Below are 23212 nucleotides of genomic sequence, written 5' to 3' on the forward strand. Positions count from 1 at the left end.
GTCTGGATCAGGTAGAAGACTACTTGGAGGCGGAGCCATCATAGGGTAAAATGTAGACATAACTGATCTGGAATCTGTTTTGCGTTCTGCTCAACAAACCCTGTTCAGACTGGTTGGCGGTAAGTAACCGCCCCTTTTACAGTCGTGGTGAATGAGATGGGAATCTCATTTGTTGTCTCCACTAAGAGGGCGTTTCGGGAATGAAGTAATCTCGAAGAGGGTATGCAATATGGATAATTTATACTATAGGGTTTGTCTGGGAATTGTTTTTAATTAGATATCCTCTTGAAAATGTCAGCATAGCCATTTGATGGTCTTTCTATTAAAATAACCGAATCCAACGAGGGGTTAGGCAGATCGTTGTCGGGGGGAAATGACAGAGGGGGACTAAAACAGAAAGGAATGGCTGCTAACCTTGCTAAGGAGTGTGCGGTACGGGTACACGTTTCACAATGTAAGTGTATCAAACAATGAAATTAGTAGGTGGCTACATTGTAGCCAAGTTGTTTGAGCGCGTGTAGTGCACGTTTAGAAAGTTTACATTATATCACCATCCAGAGTGTAGATTTGCTGCAGGTCAAGCATTCTCCTTTTTTGTGTGGCTATTGGTGGACAATGATGGTGGCTGGGGCTCTAGAAACACTGCTACACTGGTCGAGTAAACTACACTGCTGCACTGAATCAAACAGAACCAAGGAGTTAATATTAGGCCTACCTTTGTATTCACACGCGGGCTAATCCTGTGTTCATATAAGTGTTAGTATGCCACGTGATTTTTCTTCAATGTGGACATCAAAATACTAACAGAATAGATGTTCCCCAGACTAAATAATATTAAAGGCCATTTATCAATTATGTGATAGTGCATGCAATAGACATCATCACTATGTCTTAGAATAATTACTGGGCCTGGTGTTGTTATGTGTTGCAGTACTGATCTGTGAGGTCTACTGCAATCATGGATCATCATCAACTTCATCATCACACACAGGGAAGCATGTCACCTTCATATGTGCCAAGGAAGAGGAAGGTTTCACAGCCAAAACAAAAAAGTGGTCTTCCACCACCAGGTAAATGTCACTAAACCGACACTATCACTAGTCCAAATCTGTCTTTGGCCAGTTGCAGATGTCTTGAATCATAATTATTATTGCATGTTTGGTCTCCATTTACAGTGAGGGAAAAAAAGTATTTGATCCCCTGCTGATTTTGTAGGTTTGCCCACTCACAAATAAATGATCAGTCTATAATTTTAATGGTAGGTTTATTTGAACAGTGAGAGACAGAATAACAACAAACAAATCCAGATAAACGCATGTCAAAAATGTTATAAATTGATTTGCATTTTAATGATGGAAATAAGTATTTTACCCCCTCTCAATCAGAAATATTTCTGGCTCCCAGGTGTCTTTTATACAGGTAATGAGCTGAGATTAGGAGCACACTCTTAAAGGGAGTGCTCCTAATCTCAGCTTGTTACCTGTATAAAAGACACCTGTCCACAGAAGCAATCAATCAATCAGATTCCAAACTCTCCACCATGGCCAAGACCAAAGAGCTCTCCAAGGATGTCAGGGACAAGATTGTAGACCTACACAAGGCTGGAATGGGCTACAAGACCATCGCCAAGCAGCTTGATGAGAAGGTGACAACAGTTGGTGCGATTATTTGCAAATGGAAGAAACTCAAAAGAACTGTCAATCTCCCTCGGCCTGGGCTCCATGCAAGATCTCACCTCGTGGATTTACAATGATCATGAGAACGGTGAGGAATCAGCCCAGAACTACACGGGAGGATCTTGTCAATGATCTCAAGGCAGCTGGGACCATATTCACCAAGAAAACAATTGGTAACACACTACGCCGTGAAGGACTGAAATCCTGCAGCGCCCACAAGGTCCCCCTGCTCAAGAAAGCACATATACAGGCCCGTCTGAAGTTTGCCAATGAACATCTGAATGATTCAGAGGAGAACTGGGTGAAAGTGTTGTGGTCAGATGAGACCAAAATCAAGCTCTTTGGCATCAACTCAATTCACTGTGTTTGGAGGAGGAGGAATGCTGCCTATAACCCCAAGAACACCATCCCCACCGTCAAACATGGAGGTGGAAACATTATGCTTTGGGGGTGTTTTTCTGCTAAGGGGACAGGACAACTTCACCGCATCAAAGGGACGATGGACGGGGCCATGTACCGTCAAATCTTGGGTGTGAACCTCCTTCCCTCAGCCAGGGCATTGAAAATGGGTCGTGGATGGGTATTCCAACATGACAATGACCCAAAACACACGGCCAAGTCAACAAAGGAGTGGCTCAAGAAGAAACACATTACGGTCCTGGAGTGGCCTAGCCAGTCTCCAGACCTTAATCCCATAGAAAATCTGTGGAGGGAGCTGAAGGTTCGAGTTGCCAAACGTCAGGCTCGAAACCTTAATGACTTGGAGAAGATCTGCAAAGAGGAGTGGGACAAAATCCCTCCTGAGATGTGTGCAAACCTGGTGGCCAACTACAAGAAACATCTGACCTCTGTGATTGCCAACAAGGGTTTTGCCACCAAGTACTAAGTCATGTTTTGCAGAGGGGTTAAATACTTATTTCCCTCATTAAAATGCAAATTAATGTATAACATTTTTGACATGCGTTTTTCTGGATTTTGTTGTTGTTATTCTGTCTCTCACTGTTCAAATAAACCTACCATTAAAATTATAGACTGATCATGTCTTTGTCAGTGGGCAAATGTACAAAATCAGCAGGGGATCAAATACTTTTTTCCCTCACTGTATGTATTCCAATCTTTATATCTTGTAAACGCTCCTTCAGTAGTGTTTTGTAGGGAAAGAAATGAACTAATGAAAATGTGACCATAATTCAACAGCTATCCAGAGGATGCCAGATATGAGTGTGATGAGCATGATTGGTGTTCCACCTAAGGTAAGAATAAATACACAATAACAGTCTTTTGTTTCAGTTCTACTTGGCCATTATGGGTGTTCCTACGAAAGCATAGGTGCACTATTCTAGTCCTCAACATGAAAACTGAAATAACAATCATCATGGTGATCTAGAAATGATTTAGCATTAAGCACTTTAACATCAACATATGATGGTCCTTATTGCAGTTTTCACAATAAAACCTTGTAAGATCCTGTAGGACACTGGATCTCTGCTTTACAGTTCTGTACTTGAATATTATAGAATGAAGACCCCCATGCCCAGGCGACCCAAAAGATGAAAAGAACATATGGCAGAAAAAGGTCAATGGGCCTACTGTGAGTTTCCTTTATTTTAATTGCCCATTGCTGTATGTTTTCCTTCCCATCACTGCCTCCTACCTGTCCAATACTCTCAGATCTCCACAAGTTCAAAGTGTATAGGTGATTGGGGCATTTGATTTGGGAAATAGTCTCTGCTTGTGCACAGTTTTCTCCATGCACAAGCTGACCAGAGTAGTTGTTTTCATGTGTGAGTTTGGTGCTGTGTGTCACTGTCTAGGTATGAGGATCTGCAGAATGTCTCCCTGGGTTCTGGTGTGGAGGATTCAACCAGCGAGACGTCCTGCTGCTCAGTGGTGTCTTCCAGCCTGGCTGTAGCCAACGGCGAACTGCCTCCTCCTCCACCGCCCTCTGCCAGACTGCCTCACAGGCTGGTGGCTAAAGACTGCTGGCCCAACCAGGCCCCAGACACAGGCAGGGCCCAGGGCCGGGGTCAGAAACCACCTATGCCCTCCAATTTTGCGCTGAAGAAAATGCGGAGAGTGGAGGTGGACAACGGCACACCTTCTGTTACAAATTTCCCTCAAGAAGTGAGACAGTCAGGTAGTTATGTTGCAACCATCACTCTATTGTTTTCTGACCTTTTCTCTCACAAACAGGTATTCAAGTTTTAGTTCATGTTGAATGTTTTCTTTGATGCAGTTCCAGTTCCTGTTGGAGGTGGGCATGTTCATAGCCATGCCCATAGCGGTCACTCAGTGGGAGGTGGGCATGTTCATAGCCATGCCCATAGCGGTCACTCAGTGGGAGGTGGGCATGTTCATAGCCATGCCCATAGCGGTCACTCAGTGGGAGGTGGGCATGTTCATAGCCATGCCCATAGCGGTCACTCAGTGGGAAGTGTTCATAGCCATGCCCATAGCGGTCACTCAGTGGGAAGTGGGCATAGCCATGCCCATAGCGGTCACTCAGTGGGAGGTGGGCATAGCCATGCCCATAGCGGTCACTCAGTGGGAGGTGGGCATAGCCATGTCCAGAGTGGTCACTCGGTTGGAGGTGGGCATGTTCATAGCCATGTCTACAGCAGTCACTCGGTTGGAGGTGGGCATGTTCATAGCCATGTCGACAGCAGTCACTCGGTTGGAGGTGGGCATGTTCATAGCCATGTCGACAGCGGTCACTTGGTAGGAGGTGGACATGCCCAAAGTCATGTCCAAAGCGGTCACTTGCTTGGAGGTGAGCATGTCCAGTGCAATCACTCTATTGGATGTGGACATCTCCAGAGCAGTTACCCTATTGGAGGTGAACTTGTCCAGAGCAGTTACTCTGTTGGAGGTGAACATGTTCATAGAGGTCACTCTATTGGAGGTGTAACTATCCAGAGCAGTCACAGTCACCCAGCAGAGCCTACCAAGGAAGAGAAATCTAAAGTCTTCACCTTCACAACCAAGAAGGAACCCCCAGTCTACCCCCCAGGTGAGAGGACAAAGGATTAGCAAATAAAATGTCACCATACATTCAATCGCTAGCAACACTTTACATTAGTTGATCCTATACCTGTGTAATAACACTGTAATTACTCTAGTAACCATGTATTAACAATGTTATGTAATCCTTTGGTAATTGCATTGTAATGGAGTAGGGGTTGTACCTTATTCCACTTGTACAATAACAAAAAACTCTCTACTTCCTGTGTGGAACAGGAAGTCAAGAGGAGAGGTGGCAACTGATGATCCTGGGCAAAGGGCGAGTCACGTGCCCCAAGTGTAAAAGTGTGAGCAGGAAGACTGTGGAGGGACTGAAGAAACATATGGAGAGCTGCCGAGTGGTGTGTGTCTGCGCCGTACTCACAATAACAGCCTTCCATGTTGCACTCGCATTGGTTCAACTGAATCTCAAAAACAAAACTAATGTGTCCTTTGTAGAATCCCTTCACGTGTCAGCAATGCGGGAAACAACTGAAGTCTTCCACGGGAATGAAGTACCACATCATGGCAGACCACAATAACCTGGTAAGGCCATTCTCCCATCTGACGCTGGTTTTGGTGTGTTTCATGTTGACGTTGGTGTTAACTGTCGTATTTTTCCAGCCCTCACCAGGTGACATAAATGGCCTGGATGACCAGTCCATGAAGGAACAATTGAGGAAGGTGCTGAAAAGAATGGGCAAATTAAAATGCTCTAAAGAGGTATGATTCCTTGCTGGCGTCTGTATCTGAAATTCCAGTACAGATGTCACATTAACCCATTGTTGGTAGTCTCCCTAGGCAGACGGGTTGCCTCTCACATTAACAATGTTCTGACATAGGTCTGGGATTTCCTAGACTACATCGTTGGTGCATGGGAACTATAGATGTGTTTCACTCTATAGGACTGTGTTACATTACAGGGCTGCACTGGTAGTTTCACCAGCATCATGGGTTACCTGTACCACATGAAGAAATGTGGGAAAGAGGCGTCTGAGCTGGAGAAGCTGCTTCTCAACTGCCAACACTGTGGCAAGGTCTACAAGTCCAAGGCAGGCCTGGAGTACCACCTCAAGTCGGAGCATGCACCAGTGAGTTCACTGTATTGTACTGCCTTTACAGCAGGGATCATCAACTAGATTCAGCCGCGGGCTGATGTTTTTCTTGAGTGGATGGTCGGGGGGGCTGGAACATAATTGCATATCATTTGTAGACTGCAAATTGACCACATTAATCCCAAACAGATATAATATTTGAATAAAACATAATGATAGACAGCTGTCTCCCTCTCCCCCACAGGAGATTCAGAATGTGGAGGAGGAGGTGAAGGCCCAGAGAGAGCCCAACCCTGAGAGGACACCCAGTGGCCGGGTCAAACGCATGTCAGCCCAGGTGGCTGTTTTCCACCTACAGGAGATTGCTAACGACGAGCTGGCCAAGGAGTGGCCCAAGAGGAAGGTCATCGGGGACCTTGTCCCAGATGATAAGAAGGTGAGGGCACTTCAACACTAAGATGGTCCTAGATCTGTGCTCATGTACTGTATCCATTCCTGTGGATACATTGACCTCCAGATTAACCATAATTTTTCTGTTGGGTTCCACAGCTGAGATATGCCCGCCCAGGGCTGCCTGCCTTCAGTCAGGAGGTCCTTCGGAAGTGGAAAAACGAAGTGAAGCTGCAAAAAAAAGTGCAGTGCCCAAACCTGGTACAACCCATAGTTTTTTAAATGATATTTTAGCCCATGTTGCCTATAGTTGAGATGTTACTCACTGTACTATACTTATAATGTGACTAGGAAACTTTCTGGTTTCCCTCAGGGCTGTGGCTCGGTCTACACAAGTGTGTCTGGACTGAAGGCTCACCTTGGGCTCTGTGGAAGGGTATGGAATAGATTTACTCTCACTGCTCCGCTCTCGTTCACTTCCAAGTACCGCAACGTATCCAGAAGACGGGGAAAGTTATTCAGCTGAAACTGAGTCAATTCTTCAGTTTTATTTTAGCATATAAATCTTATGTATACACATAAATTTAATCCATTATTAAGCATCTAATTCAACTGAATGTTTTCTCTCCCTGTGTAGGGGGACTTTGAAGCAGGGAAATACAAATGCCTGATCTGTAAGAAAGAGTTCAACTCAGAGAGTGGGGTGAAGTACCACATCAACTCTGTCCACTCCCAGGTCAGAAATGTATTTATTTGAGACTTTTAACCTCCTTGATGACCTACTGTAGCATATTAATGTATACTGTTTTGCCATATGAATACAGTACTTAAAACATTCATGTTGTAGTGCTTTTTGATGGCATGCTATACTCATTTCCTTTGTCCTGTGTTTTCTTAGGACTGGTTTGCGGTGACCTCAAAATCCAAGAACTTTGATAAGGTTCTGAAGACCAAGCCCAAGGAGCACAGCACTGTGGATGACCCCACTGACCATCTCCAGCAACAGACCCTCCATGTCTTCACCCCCATCCTGGAGTCCTGGCAGGACATGCAGATGGGACCCCCACCAGCGGTGCCCGAGCCGGCCATGCAGGTCAACCCTGAGGCAGCAGAGGGGAAGAGGAGGGGGAAGGGGAGAGGGAAGGAGAAGGACTGCTATGACTTCACTGGCAGTGACCATTCCAGCAGTAGCAACAGTGGCAGCTCCAGCAGCGGATCAGAGACAGAGGATCCTGAGGGCCCGAGACACAACATTGACAAATGGGCACTGCAGAGACCCAGTATCATCGAGACACACCCTGAAGTCGCCAAGCGACCCAGAAGCAACCACTAGTTCAGTCCGATCACCTGACTTCAGAGGGTGCAACGTTACAGAACGTTCAAATAGAAATGCATTCTGCATTGGTCCTGGGAGGTGTAGTCTGTGTTTCAACTGTAATTATGTGATTGTCTTAGCCAACTTTTAATGTGTCTTATTATTTTAATAAGTTTGATAACTTTTCTGACATGTTTACTCAGACTTTTTTTAACACCTATTATCTGTTGGCTTGTGTTCCTAGATACATATTGTGCCTAGTGTATGGATCTATTATTTCATACAACTCCTTATTATAACTTACATGTTATCAGACCTCTTCTTTACAATGCATATTTAACCATAGCATGTGGTGTTAATGTGGTCTGCATTTTATATCTTGGATAATGATATATGGTAATGCAGGATGATTTTGAGATAGTGGTTGTCGGTTCTAGCTGTTTGTGATGTTTTAACGCTGCGTTGTTTGTGGATGTACAGTCCAGATGGAAATAGGTGCAGTTGTCTTTTTATTTACTCCCTTTGTGCCCCTGTGCTGTTTCTGCAGATGGATGATTGTATTTAGGTTATTCTTCTCCTGTTGAGATTTGACAGTGCGCTTCTGTTTTAAGCTATGTTTTGAATAGATTCATCTGTTTTACTTACTTTTGAATAATGAAGCTGGCCTTTAAAAAAAAAACTTAAATTATCCATAACTAATTGATTGTTAAGAATAGGGTTTCTCTATTTGATGCCTTTTAAAATATTACTAAGACAACCAATGTCTTTCAGATCAAAGGTTCTGCTCGTGTCTGTGATTCCTGTGACCGAAACAGGCATAGTGCATGCACTTTTATAATGACTGAAATTAACTACTCAGTCTAACGATAGGCATATTCTCATAACCCAACATTGTGAAAGTGTACCCTAACTTGTTTTGTCTGGCATTAGACATTGCTTCTTGAGAATAATTGTGTTCAGTGTTTAATGAACCAACTGATGTTAGTCAAACACTTCAATTCACCATTTGTGTCCATTTGTATTAATGGCAAATCTATTGTTTCAAGATGAGAAAACAAACTGCATTCTACCTTTTTTTAGAAGTATTGTAATGTGCTGCTATTTTTAACTACCAGCAGTGTTAGCTATATCAACAGTTCAAATAAAAATATTTACACAATTCTACTAATTTTCCATTCTCAATATGCCATTGTCTTACACTGTAAACAAACCGTATTCTACTAACAACTGCAGGTGTTAAATGAAAGATAAGTGATGCGCCACCTGCACAAGCTCTGGTTCTATTCACTTCAGCACTTTGGGCCCCACCTGTGGCAGAAAGGTGTGTCACAGCCATGCGCCAAGATCAATTATATAAAGAATGATGGAAAAAAACTTTGTAGTACTTTAAATGAAATTGTGGGCAGAAAGACAAATTCAACTCCATCTTTTATCGAATCAGATTACTTATTAATCACAAAACCATTTGATGTTGCCAATTATTTTAATGATTGCTTCATTGGCAAAGTGGGCAAACTTAGGCAGGAAATGCCAACAATGAACAGTGAGCCATCGTATTCATGCATAAAAAAACTAATAATGAAAGAAAAGCATTGCAAGTTAGAATTTTGTAAAGTTAGTGTGGGAGAGGTGGGGAAATTATTGTTATCAATCAATAATGACAAACCTCCTGGCATTGACAACTTAGATGGAAAGCTACTGAGTATGGTAGCTGACTCTACAGCCACTCATATCTGTCATATCTTTAATCTGAGCCTAGAGGAAAGTCTTTGTCCTCAGGCCTGGAGGGAAGCCACAGCAATTCCGCTACCCAAGAATGGTAAAGCGGCCTTTACTGGTTCTAACAGCAGACCTACAGTGAGGGAAAAAAGTATTTGATCCCCTGCTGATTTTGTACGTTTGCCCACTGACAAAGAAATGATCAGTCTATAATTTTAATGGTAGGTTTATTTGAACAGTGAGAGACAGAATAACAACAACAAAAATCCAGAAAAACACATGTCAAAAATGTTATAAATTGATTCGAATTTTAATGAGGGAAATAAGTATTTGACCCCCTCTCAATCAGAAAGATTTCTGGCTCCCAGGTGTATTTTATACAGGTAATGAGCTGAGATTAGGAGCACACTCTTAAAGGGAGTGCTCCTAATCTCAGCTTGTTACCTGTATAAAAGACACCTGTCCACAGAAGCAATCAATCAATCAGATTCCAAACTCTCCACCATGGCCAAGACCAAAGAGCTCTCCAAGGATGTCAGGGACAAGATTGTAGACCTACACAAGGCTGGAATGGGCTACAAGACCATCGCCAAGCAGCTTGGTGAGAAGGTGACAACAGTTGGTGCGATTATTCGCAAATGGAAGAAACACAAAATAACTGTCAATCTTCCCCGGCCTGGGGCTCCATGCAAGATCTCACCTCGTGGAGTTGCAATGATCATGAGAACGGTGAGGAATCAGCCCAGAACTACACGGGAGGATCTTGTCAATGATCTCAAGGCAGCTGGGACCATAGTCACCAAGAAAACAATAGGTAACACACTACGCCGTGAAGGACTGAAATCCTGCAGTGCCCGCAAGGTCCCCCTACTCAAGAAAGCACATATACAGGGCCGTCTGAAGCTTGCCAATGAACATCTGAATGATTCAGAGGAGAACTGGGTGAAAGTGTTGTGGTCAGATGAGACCAAAATCGAGCTCTTTGGCATCAACTCAACTCGCCGTGTTTGGAGGAGGAGGAATGCTGCCTATGACCCCAAGAACACCATCCCCACCATCAAACATGGAGGTGGAAACATTATGCTTTGGGGGTGTTTTTCTGCTAAGAGGACAGGACAACTTCACCGCATCAAAGGGACGATGGACGGGGCCATGTACCATCAAATCTTGGGTGAGAACCTCCTTCCCTCAGCCAGGGCATTGAAAATGGGTCGTGGATGGGTATTCCAACATGACAATGACCCAAAACACACGGCCAAGGCAACAAAGGAGTGGCTCAAGAAGAAGCACATTAAGGTCCTGGAGTGGCCTAGCCAGTCTCCAGACCTTAATCCCATAGAAAATCTGTGGAGGGAGCTGAAGGTTCGAGTTGCCAAACGTCATGCTCGAAACTTTAATGACTTGGAGAATGTCTGCAAAGAGGAGTGGGACAAAATCCCTCCTGAGATGTGTGCAAACCTGGTGGCAAACTACAACAAATGTCTGACCTCTGTGATTGCCAACAAGGGTTTTGCCACCAAGTACTAAGTCATGTTTTGCAGAGGGGTCAAATACTTATTTCCCTCATTAAAATGCAAATCAATTTATAACATTTTTGACATGCATTTTCTGGATTTTGTTGTTGTTATTCTGTCAAATTATAGACTGATCATGTCTTTATCAGTTGGCAAACGTACAAAATCAGCAGGGGATCAAATACTTTTTTCCCTCACTGTATAAGCTTGCTGCCAGCTCTTAGCAAACTGTTGGAAAAAATTGTGTTTGACCAAATACAATGCTATTTCTCTGTAAACAAATTAACAACAGACTTTCAGCATGCTTATAGGGAAGGGCACTCAACATGTACTGCACTGACACAAATGACTGATGATTGGTTGAAAGAAATGGATAATAAGAAGATTGTGGGAGCTGTACTGTTAGATTTCAGTGCAGCCTTTGATATTATTGACCATAACCTGTTGTTGAAAAAATGTATGTGTTATGGCTTTTCAACCTCTGCCATATCGTGGTTTCAGAGCTATCTATCTAATAGAACTCAAAGGGTTTTCTTTAATGGAAGCTTCTCTAATGTCAAACATGTAAAGTGTGGTGTACCACAGGGCAGCTCTCTAGGCCCTCTACTCTTTTCTATTTTACCAATGACCTGCCACTGGTATTAAACAAAGCATGTGTGTCCATGTATGCTGATGATTCAACCATATACGCATCAGTAACCACAGCTAATGAAGTCACTGAAACCCTTAACAAAGAGTTGCAGTCTGTTTTGGAATGGGTGGCCACTAATAAACTGGTCCTGAACATCTCTAAAACTAAGAGCATTGTATTTGGTACAAAGCATTCCCTAAGTTCTAGACCTCAGCTGAATCTGGTAATGAATGATGTGGCTGTTGAACAAGTTGAGGAGACTAAATTACTTGGCGTTGCCTTAGATTGTAAACTATCATGGTCAAAACATATAGATTCAATGGTTGTAAAGATGGGGAGAGGTCTGTCCCTAATAAAGAGATGCTCTGCTTTTTTGACACCACACTCCAAAAAGCAAGTTCTGCAGGCTCTAGTTTTGTCTAGTCTTGATTATTGTCCAGTCGTGTGGTCCAGTGCTGCAAGAAAAGTTAAGCTGATGCCGGCCCAAAACAGAGCGGCACTCTTGCTCTTCATTGTAATCAGAGGGCTGATATAAATAATATGCATTCCATTCTCTCTTGGCTAAGAGTTGAGGAGAGACTGACTGCATCACTTATTTTTATAAGAAACATTAATGTGTTGAAAATCCCAAATTGTTTGCATAGTCAACTTACACACAGCTCTGACACACACACTTACCCCACCAGACATGGCACCTGGGGTCTTTTCACAGTACCTGTTATGATGAGTTTCTCAGGTATCAAAGAATCAAGGATGCAAGAATATACTTAGACATTCTGTGGAGATTTCATACCAAGTATTTATTGAATCACGAGCTCGTGGGTTCATCTAACAAACGGACATGGCTTTGCCCTTCGTCAGTTGAACTAACTTGACAAAGAAGACACTCTATCTTATATAGCCTTTATTACCATCTTCCTGGCATACATCTGGCAAGTCTCCATGGGCATTCCCTGTCTTTGATGTTCATCACTTTTTACCCCAAGTCAGTATCCTAAACATTACTCATGCTATCCTAAACATCACTAATCTACCTTGACATAATGGAATGTAGACTTCATGGCCCCAAACCACTCATCTCTTAACTCTTCCTCTGTCCTCACAACACCATGGCATGACATCATTATACCATAAAAACATAATATCAGTACCCAAATCCAGAACAATTTCAAGAAAGCGTACTGTATTATATAGAGCCATTATTGCATGGAACTCCATCTCATATTGCTCAAATAAACTGCAAACCTGGTTTCAAAAACAGATAAAGCAGCACCTCACGGCACAACGCCTCTCCCGTATTTGACCTAGAATAATGTATGTATTGATATGTAGGCTACGTGTGCCTTAAAAAAAAAAGATGTAGTTCTGTCCTTGAGCTGTTCTTGTCTATTAATGTTCTGTATTATGTCTTGTTTTGTGTGAACCCCAGGAAGAGTAGCTGCTATTTTTCAACAGCTAATGGGGATCCTAATAAAATACCAATACCAACTGGTTATTAATATTGTGTACTAGGAGTAGCCTAATATGCCTAGATGATAGCTCAAACCAACTTGCTTCTTTTTTTGCACTGACTTATAATTAGGAAAAATAAATCTCACAGTGCAATGTCCGGACTCAATGGAAAATCCAAGGAAAAAGAGGGGTTAGAGAAAGTCAGCAGTCCCTAGCACAGAAACTGACTAGGAGGAGCCTGTAAAAAAGACCAACACAGAAAACTCCCAAAAAGACACCTACCAAAAAGTCTCCACAGAAAAAGGCAGTAGTCTTGAGCGTAAACGGTGAACAGGAGCCTGCCAAAAAGACCGCTGCCAAGAAGACCCAACAGGAAACACCACAGGTCAGCTCCACATCCGCCCCTGCAGTCCCGAACCTGAGGGAGACTCCAGAGGAGCCTGAAACCTGGCGGCAGACCCAAGCGGAGGGCAGCAAAAGCGTATGTGGCATCATCTAGTCACCCATCAGTTTGATTCTGTTACAGCAAGTAAGCAGTCTCTGATGGTGAATGCAACTCTAAGAGCTGCTCTATTAGTGGGGATTTCAGTGAATGAGCAGCAGTATTCTTCTTGTTTGGCCAGTGTTTTATACAGCTACCTTTTACTCTCTATGCTTTTCATCTTTCAATATCTTATTCACTTTGGGTGGACTGTATTATTAAAAACTACCAGAAAAGGCCACCAAGTCAAACATTGTCTTCACATTTTAAACAACATTTACGTGTTTAAAAATGTAATGCTCCATTGACCCATTGTTTTATGCCTCTGTTCTGTTTCAGTGCATTGCAGTACCTTCACACCCTGACCAAGGAGGTTTACAACCAACCTGACAATGCTACTAAGAATGACTGGGAGTCTAGCTCAGGCCCCTGCTCCAGCTCAACCCAGCCCCAGAAAAAGACTAGAGGCAAGGGAAAGAAGAGGAAAGCCCCTGAATTTGACAGTGACAACACCGCAAAGGATAAGGACTTCGTTTCAGAAAATAAAGACTATGAGGAGGAGGAAAGCGAGGATGAAGATACTCAAGAAGACTTAGACTTGGAGCTGAGGCACACACCACCAAAAGACCTTAGATCCATTTCCAGAGGTCATGTGAGTACCTCCAGGCAAATGGGGAGAAATTGGGAGGGATTTTGCCCTCTAGACGGCCAGTCTCTGAGACCAATGACAAGCTAAATATTGACTTTTGGCTGACTTATCTTTTTTTTTGTCACTCAGTCAGGTCAAGCCTGATACCATGGTAAGGCCGCCAATGGACTGACCAACAACATGTTGGGACCAATCTGGATGTGCACCAAAACCACCAAGAAGTTGTACAGTGGGGGAAAAAAGTATTTAGTCAGCCACCAATTGTGCAAGTTCTCCCACTTAAAAAGATGAGAGAGGCCTGTAATTTTCATCATAGGTACACGTCAACTATGACAGACAAATTGAGAAAAAAATATCCAGAAAATCACATTGTAGGATTTTTTATGAATTTATTTGCAAATTATGGTGGAAAATAAGTATTTGGTCACCTACAAACAAGCAAGATTTCTGGCTCTCACAGACCTGTAACTTCTTCTTTAAGAGGCTCCTCTGTCCTCCACTCGTTACCTGTATTAATGGCACCTGTTTGAACTTGTTATCAGTATAAAAGACACCTGTCCACAACCTCAAACAGTCACACTCCAAACTCCACTATGGCCAAGACCAAAGAGCTGTCAAAGGACACCAGAAACAAAATTGTAGACCTGCACCAGGCTGGGAAGACTGAATCTGCAATAGGTAAGCAGCTTGGTTTGAAGAAATCAACTGTGGGAGCAATTATTAGGAAATGGAAGACATACAAGACCACTGATAATCTCCCTCGATCTGGGGCTCCACGCAAGATCTCACCCCGTGGGGTCAAAATGATCACAAGAACGGTGAGCAAAAATCCCAGAACCACACGGGGGGACCTAGTGAATGACCTGCAGAGAGCTGGGACCAAAGTAACAAAGCCTACCATCAGTAACACACTACGCCGCCAGGGACTCAAATCCTGCAGTGCCAGACGTGTCCCCCTGCTTAAGCCAGTACACGTCCAGGCCCGTCTGAAGTTTGCTAGAGTGCATTTGGATGATCCAGAAGAGGATTGGGAGAATGTCATATGGTCAGATGAAACCAAAATAGAACTTTTTGGTAAAAACTAAACTCGTCGTGTATGGAGGACAAAGAATGCTGAGTTGCATCCAAAGAACACCATACCTACTGTGAAGCATGGGGGTGGAAACATCATGCTTTGGGGCTGTTTTTCTGCAAAGGGACCAGGACGACTGATCCGTGTAAAGGAAAGAATGAATGGGGCCATGTATCGTGAGATTTTGAGTGAAAACCTTCCATCAGCAAGGGCATTGAAGATGAAACGTGGCTGGGTCTTTCAGCATGACAATGATCCCAAACACACCGCCCGGGCAACGAAGGAGTGGCTTCGTAAGAAGCATTTCAAGGTCCTGGAGTGGCCTAGCCACTCTGTTGACTGGTCGGGCCCTTTCCTGGCTGCCACGGAGTGGGAGAGCCAAACTCCGGCGTGCTCCGATTCCGGTCATGGGCCTGGGCGGCCTGCCGTTGGGGTCGGGCTTCATCACCCGGCGCACTGTTCCTGTGCGTGTCCGGTGGTGGAGGGGGGCTATGGGAGGATATCCAGTTTTTCATTGTGGACTCTCCGGAGAGTCCCCTCGATGTGGGGAACCGTGAGCTGCTAGTGGTCAAGCTCGCCCTGGGGGAGTGGAGACATTGGCTAGAGGGGGCCGCCCATCCATTTGTCGTATGGACTGACCACAAGAACTTAGCCTACATTCAGGGGGCCAAGAGGCTCAACTCGCGCCAGGCCAGGTGGGCGTTGTTCTTCACCAGGTTCCGGTTCACCATCTCATACCGTGGACCTGGTGGAGAGGGATGACCCCATTGTCCCCAATGCCCTGATTGCTGCCCCAGTTTCGTGGGGAATCAATAGGCTGGTCAGAGAAGCGCTACGGCGGGAGCCCGTTCCGGGCGGAGGTCCATCAGGGAGGTTGTACGTACCCAAGGCTGCGCGCTCGCGACTGCTTCAGTGGGCGCATGCGTCCGACCTCACCAGCCATCCGGGGGGCGCCAGGACATTGGAGTTCCTGCGTAGGAGGTTCTGGTGGCCATCTGCTGAGGGGGATACGCGCGCCTTCGTGGCTGCTTGCCCGGTGTGCGCGCGCACGAAGAGCTCACGTCAGCCCGCGGCAGGGCTGCTCCGACCCCTGCCTATCCCCAAACGCCCCTGGTCCCACATCTCGCTGGATTTCATTTCCGTCTTACCCCCCTTTGATGGATATACAGTCATCCTGGTCTTGTGGACCGGTTCTCGAAGGCTGCCCACTTCATTCCCCTTCCCAAACTCCCGTCGGCCCAGGAGACGGTTAAGTTGGTGTTGCAGCACGTTTTCCGGGTCCATTGCCTTCCCCAAGATGTGGTGTCGGATCGGGGCCCTCAGTTTTCCTCCAGGTTCTGTAAGGCGTTTGTCACCTGCCTCTGCGCCTCCGTCAGCTTGTCTTCCGGCTTCCATCCCCAGTCGAACGGGCAGATGGAGCGCGTCAACCAGGATCTGGAGGGGGTGCTGAGGTGCTACGCCTCCAGCAACCAAGCTACGTGGAGTCAGCGACTGGCGTGGGCGGAGTACGCCCACAACACCCTTCTCTGCTCGTCCACCGGCCTGTCCCCCTTCCAGTGCCAATACGGGTACCAACCCCCCCTATTCCTTGAGCAAGAGGAGGAGGTGGCGGTCCCGTCAGTCCAGGCCCACATCAGTCGCAGTCGGCGCACCTGGAGGCAGGTATGGGCGGTGCTTAAGTGGGCCTCTGTCAGGTCTCAACATCAGGCCAACCGCAGGCGTCGCCCGGCCCCGGTCTTTCGCCCGGGACAGAGGGTGTGGCTCTCCATGCGGGATCTTCCCCTCCGTGTGGAGTCCAGGAAGCTGTCCCCCCGGTTCGTCTGGCCATTCAGAGTGGTCCGGCGAGTCAACCCAGTGGCCTACCGCCTGCAACTTCCCCCCACCATGCGGGTGCATCCCACATTCCATGTGTCCCTCCTCAAGCCCATCGCCACCTGTCCCCTGGCTCCCCCTCCTCGTCCTGTTCCCCCGCTGCAACTTGTCGGAGGGCAGCCGGCTTTTACTGTGGACTGGATCCTGGACTGCCAGATGGGGAGGGGTCTCCTTTTTCTGGTGGACTGGGAGGGTTATGGGCCAGAGGAGCGGTCCTGGGTGCCCAGGAGGGACATTCTGGACCCAGGGCTGATAACAACATTCCGTCGCCTCCACCCGGAGGCGCCGAGGTGAGCGGCTGGGGCAATTTGTCGGGGGGGACACTGTTACAGGAGTCGATCGCAGTTCCAAAGTGACCCACTAGGTGTCATCCTCCGACAACCTTAGGCACCTCTTCACTCACAGTTGGGACTAATCATCTTCTTATTGGTGTCACCTGTGTCTATCTGATTCACCAGTGTATTTATGCCCTCACTTCCATGTGTTCCCTTGCTCAGTTTTCTTTGCTAGTTTCACTATGCCAAGCAGTACTAATCAGTGTCTGATCGCGGGATGTATGAATAGGTACGTGAGAAGTGTTCTCCCTGTTTATTTATTATTTCAACGTAGACTTTGATTTGAAGCCATTCTTGTGATTTTGCTATTCATTGTAAATGTTGTGGGCCTACGTAGCTAAGTATCTATGATCATATGCTATACATGTTTTTTGTATGTTGTTTTTATCTGTGAATTGGCCAATGCTATTAGGCCACACCCGGCCATGATTACAGACACCTGCGTGTGTCCTTTCACACTATATAAACCAGTGACCTGCAGTGTTTGTCATTATACCCTGATGAGGACAGCTTGTCTGTCGAAACGCTGGTTATTAAGATATTAAATTATTGCATCTGAGCTCCTAGAGTGTGTGGCTTTCCTTTTCTTTTTGAAGTGTTTATGCCGTCAGCCAGCACCTCGCCTAAATAGGTGTGCGTTTCTTTCGCCTTTATTTCAGTCAGTTAGTATTTCGTATTTTTGTCTGTCTGCCTGTTTTTTGGAGTCTTATTTGCTCTGCCTTTTTCCTGTAAAGTCCGTTATTTTGTATCCTGGTTTCGGGACCATCAGTAAAGTTCCTTGTTTCACCATCTCTGCCTACTGTCTAACCTGCACCGCACCTGGGTCACACCTCACACCAACACTTACAGGTAATAGGGGATCAGTGTAATATCAGTGTCTCTTTTTCACTTCCAGTTCTCTTGAATTACTCTTTCTCCATCTGCCTATCTTCTTGGTATTTTTCTCCCTTTCTCTGGGCTATTTCCCCCATCTCTCTGCCTCCACCCCTCCTCTCACCCTCCTCAGTCCACTCCACGTTTGGCCTATGGCATTGCCCAGGATAAAGGCTCTGTGTGGAACGTGAAGTGGTGCCCAGGAGGAGCCTGGGAGCTGCCCACAACTAACAAAGGTAGGAACAGAAGCACACAGAGACGCAGGGACATGTTATCCACATCATTAATACCTGTTTGGCACTGCATGATGGAGGCAGCTAAAGCCTCAACATGACTGTGAAAGAACTGTACAAGACGCTGAGCTAAATAATATACAATTCATGACTCTCTCTCTCCGGCAGGCCCCTCATATGCCCAGACTGTGTCTCCTGGATGCCTCCACGTCAGACAGTCACATCATCTACAGCATGCCTCAACCCAACACACTGCAGGCCCGCAGGAAACACACCACTAAAGGTTAGCATGCTCATTTAACACACAATAGAACAAAAGCAACTTACAATTAACACGCATATTAGTAATATGTGACAGAATATTTATCTGTAACAGATATATTAGCTATATCATTAATATATGCCTGAATCAAACCTTACACTCTGGTGTTGTAGTTGCAATGTATGTGTTGCTCCAGAAGGCAGCAGTATTGTCATTCAACAGCCTGAACTTGGTCCTGCAGAAAAGCTGGAAGTCTTTTTAAATCTGTTTTCATGCTGCTCGTTGAAGTCGCAATGTATTTATTTTTTCAAGTCAAATAAATCCACATTTGCTTCATCTTTGTTTTATGTAAGTACACATAAAAATCATGTGTTATTATTACATCATATAGACGGGTTAGCTGAGAACGTCACAAACGATGCGCACGCTTCAATGGGGCAGAAGGCCGTGTGTTGTTGTGATTCTGGATGGCCAGATAGCTAGCAACAATGACAAGAAGCTGCCATGTGGGGAATCGTAAGTGGCTCGTTTCACGTAGTTTTATCTTGATACTATGTCTTATTTTGACTTTATTTGAGATTTATTTTATTTTACCTTTATTTAACTAGGCAAGTCAGTTAAGAACAAATTCTTATTTACAATGACGGCCTACACCGGCCAAACCCGGACGACACTGGGCCAATTGTGCGCTGCTGTCACGTCTATGCTAATATGGCTAAAATTCGCTAGCTAATCTATAACTGTAACGATGTATTTGAGACAACAAGTTCTCATTGTGCAACTTTATTTATGTTTTCAACAAACATTGGAGAAAAAAATTGTTTGCATGTTGTCAACAAACTAAGCCAACCCAGTCTGTTTTGCTCCATAGTTGCGCACGCATCGGTTTTGTTGCTAAGCAACCAACCCATCTATGCCTTAGGCTATTTACTATCGGAATATTTCTATGATCCATATTATCACCCTAAACATTTCTGTCCCTGCCTCTCCATATCTCCATCTCTCCCCTGGGATCACATGATCTGTAACCAAAGGAATAGTCGCTGGGCTTCCCCCTACTGCATTATTCTCCTATTGTTCCGCTGATGCATGGACTCTCCACACCACGAACACTGCATCCTCACACATCTAACACTGTGTGCGCGTGTGCTCATCCTCCTATGATTTTCAATGAATCTCTGCAGTAGAGAGAGAGACCGAGGGAGGGGATGGTAGGAGAAATGGAGGGAGGCAGAGCGAGCGAGAACAAGAGAGAATTGCTTGCCTGAAGTCATCCTTCACTGATTCCGCTCTCCAACCACATTCTGTCATCCCAGTCTGTCTGTAAGAGCTCCCATTTCCCCCATTTACTGGAGCGTTCAAATCTGTCTACAAGGCAATACACTCCAACGTGCCATCGACATGTACAGTGGCTTGCAAAAGTATTCATCCCCCTTGGCATTTTTCCTAGTTTGTTGCCTTACAACCTGGAATTAGAATGGTTTTGTATCAGTTCATTTACACAACATGCCTACCACTTTGAAGATGCAAAATACATTTTTTTGTGTGAAACAAACAAGACAAAACACAACTTGAGCGTGCATAACTATTCACCCCCCAAAGTCAATACTTTGTAGCGCCACCTTTTGCAGCAATTACACCTGCAAGTCTCTTGGGGTACAATTGAAGGCGGACGTTTACATACACTTAGGTTGGAGTCATTAACTTGTTTTTCAACCACTCCACAAATTTCTTGTTAACAAACTATAGTTTTGGCAAGTCGGTTAGGACATCTGTTTTGTGCATGACACAAGTAATTTTTCTAACAATTGTTTAGACAGATTATTTCACTGTATCACAATTCCAGTGGGTCAGAAGTTTACATACAGTAAGTTTACTGTGCCTTTAAACAGCTTGGAAAACTCCAGAAAATGATGCCATGGCTTTAGAAGCTTCTGATAGGCTAATTGACATCATTTGAGTCAATTGGAGGTGTACCTGTGGATGTACACTGCTCAAAAAAAATAAAGGGAACACTTAAACAACATAATGTAACTCCAAGTCAATCACACTTCTGTGAAATCAAACTGTCCACTTAGGAAGCAACACTGATTGACAATACATTTCACATGCTGTTGTGCAAATGGAATAGACAACAGGTGGAAATTATAGGCAATTAGCAAGACACCCCCAATAAAGGACTGGTTTTGCAGGTGGTGACCACAGACCACTTCTCAGTTCCTATGCTTCCTGGCTGATGTTTTGGTCACTTTTGAATGCTGGCGGTGCTTTCACTCTAGTGGTAGCATGAGACGGAGTCTACAACCCACACAAGTGGCTCAGGTAGTGCAGCTCATCCAGGATGGCACATCAATGCGAGCTGTGGCAAGAAGGTTTGCTGTGTCTGTCAGCGTAGTGTCCAGAGCATGGAGGCGCTACCAGGAGACAGGCCAGTACCTCAGAAGACGTGGAGGAGGCCATAGGAGGGCAACAACCCAGCAGCAGGACTGCTACCTCCGCCTTTGTGCAAGGAGGAGCACTGCCAGAGCCCTGCAAAATGACCTCCAGCAGGCCACAAATGTGCATGCGTCTGCTCAAACGGTCAGAAACGGACTCCATGAGGGTGGTATGAGGGCCCGACGTCCACAGGTGGGGGTTGTGCTTACAGCCCAACACCGTGCAGGACGTTTGGCATTTGCCAGAGAACACAAAGATTGGCAAATTCGCCACTGGCGCCCTGTGCTCTTTACAGATGAAAGCAGGTTCACACTGAGCACATGTGACAGACGTGACAGTCTGGAGATGCTGTGGAGAACGTTCTGCTGCCTGCAACATCCTCCAGCATGACCGGTTTGGCGGTGGGTCAGTCATGGTGTGGGGTGGCATTTCTTTGGGGGGCTGCACAGCCCTCCATGTGCTCACCAGAGATAGCCTGACTGCCATTAGGTACCGAGATGAGATCCTCAGACCCCTTGTGAGACCATATGCTGGTGCGGTTGGCCCTGGGTTCCTCCTAATGCAAGACAAGGCTAGACCTCATGTGGCTGGAGTGTGTCAGCAGTTCCTGCAAGAGGAAGACATTGACGCTATGGACTGGCCCGCCCGTTCCCCAGGCCTGAATCCAATTGAGCACATCTGGGACATCGTCTCGCTCCATCCACTGTACCACAGAATGTCCAGGAGTTGGCGGATGCTTTAGTCCAGGTCTGGGAGGAGATCCCTCAGGAGACCATCCGCCACCTCATCAGGAGCATGCCCAGGCGTTGTAGGGAGGTCATACAGGCACGTGGTGGCCACACACACTACTGAGCCTCATTTTGACTTGTTTTAAGGACATTACATCAAAGTTGGATCAGCCTGTAGTGTGGTTTTCCACTTTAATTTTGAGGGTGACTCCAAATCCAGACCTCCATGGGTTGATACATTTGATTTCCATTGAAATTTTTTGTGTGATTTTGTTGTCAGCACATTCAACTATGTAAAGAAAAGTATTTAATAAGATTATTTCATTCATTCAGATCTAGGATGTGTTATTTTAGTGTTCCCTTAATTTTTTTGAGCAGTGTATTTCAAGGCCTACCTTCAAACTCAGTGCCTCTTTGCTTGACATCATCTAAAGAAATCAGCCAAGACCCCCAGAAAAAAAATGGTAGACCTCCACAAGTCTGGTTCATCCTTGGGAGCAATTTCCAAAAGCCTTAAAATACCACGTTCAACTGTTCAAACAATAGTATGCAAGTATAAACACTATGGGACCACGCAGCCGTCATACCGCTCAGGAAGGAGATGCATTCCGTCTCCTAGAGATGAACGTACTTTGGTGCGAAAAGAACAAATCAATCCCAGAACAACAGCAAAGGACCTTGTGAAGATGCTGGAGGAAACAGGTACGAAAGTATCTATATCCACTGTAAAACGAGTCCTATATCAACATAACCTGAAAGGCCGCTCAGCAAGGAAGAAGCCACTGCTCCAAAACCACCATTAAAAAGCCAGACTACGGTTTGCAACTGCACATGGGGACAAAGATCGTACTTTTTGGAGAAATGTCCTCTGGTCTGATGAAACAAAAAAGAACTGTTTTGCCATAATGACCATGGTTATGTTTGGAGGAAAAAGGGGGATGCTTGCAAGCCGACGAACACCATCCCAACCGTGAAGCACGGGGGTGGCAGCATCATGCTGTGGGGGTGCTTTGCTGCAGGAGGGACTGGTGCACTTCACAAAATAGATGGCATCATGAGGAAGGAAAATGATGTGGATATATTGAAGCAACATCTCAAGGCATCAGTCAGGAAGTTAAAGCTTGGTCGCAAATGGGTCTTCCAAATGGACAATGACCCCAAGCATACTTCCAAAGTTGTGGCAAAATGGCTTAAGGACAACAAAGTCAAGGTATTGGAGTGGCCATCACAAAGCCCTGACCTCAATCATATAGAGAAGTTGTGGGCAGAACTGAAAATGCGTGTGTGAGCAAGGAGTCCTACAAACCTGACTCAGTTACACCAGCTCTGTCAGGAGGAATGGGCCAGAATTCACCCAACTTATTGTGGGAAGGTTGTGGAAGGCTACCCGACACGTTTGACCCAAGTTAAACAATTTAAAGGCAATGCTACCAAATACTAATTGAGTGTATGTAAACTTCTGACCCACTGGGAATGTGATGAAAGAAATAGAAGCTGAAATAAATCATTCTCTCTACTA

At 45.3% G+C, this 23212-nt stretch overlaps 1 protein-coding gene and 1 pseudogene across 2 annotated transcripts in view; both read left to right on the top strand.

Annotated features, from left to right (window-relative positions):
* The first annotated feature begins 395 nt into the window (after positions 1-395).
* Positions 396-8600, top strand: LOC311108166 (uncharacterized protein). The gene is made up of 17 exons (XM_084150788.1): positions 396-454; positions 932-1070; positions 2874-2929; positions 3194-3267; positions 3491-3813; positions 3913-3975; positions 4037-4356; positions 4593-4686; positions 4914-5038; positions 5136-5222; positions 5301-5399; positions 5600-5767; positions 5976-6167; positions 6281-6382; positions 6495-6557; positions 6759-6857; positions 7020-8600. The coding sequence occupies exons 2-17, from the start codon at positions 959-961 to the stop codon at positions 7452-7454; spliced, it is 2412 nt and encodes an 803-aa protein (XP_084006914.1). The 5' UTR covers positions 396-454; positions 932-958; the 3' UTR covers positions 7455-8600.
* Positions 8601-8690: 90 nt separating this feature from the next.
* Positions 8691-23212, top strand: part of LOC311108168 (general transcription factor 3C polypeptide 2-like) — a 30654-nt pseudogene continuing 16132 nt past the window's right edge. The window contains exons 1-7 of the transcript in view: positions 8691-8757; positions 12973-13233; positions 13573-13885; positions 14012-14106; positions 16124-16325; positions 18168-18270; positions 18436-18550. The product of the transcript in view is annotated as a general transcription factor 3C polypeptide 2-like (transcript). The remainder of the gene's footprint in view (positions 8758-12972; positions 13234-13572; positions 13886-14011; positions 14107-16123; positions 16326-18167; positions 18271-18435; positions 18551-23212) is intronic.

Source organism: Coregonus lavaretus (assembly GCF_964263955.1).
Source record: "Coregonus lavaretus genome assembly, chromosome: 33".
Classification (NCBI taxonomy): Eukaryota; Metazoa; Chordata; class Actinopteri; order Salmoniformes; family Salmonidae; genus Coregonus; species Coregonus lavaretus.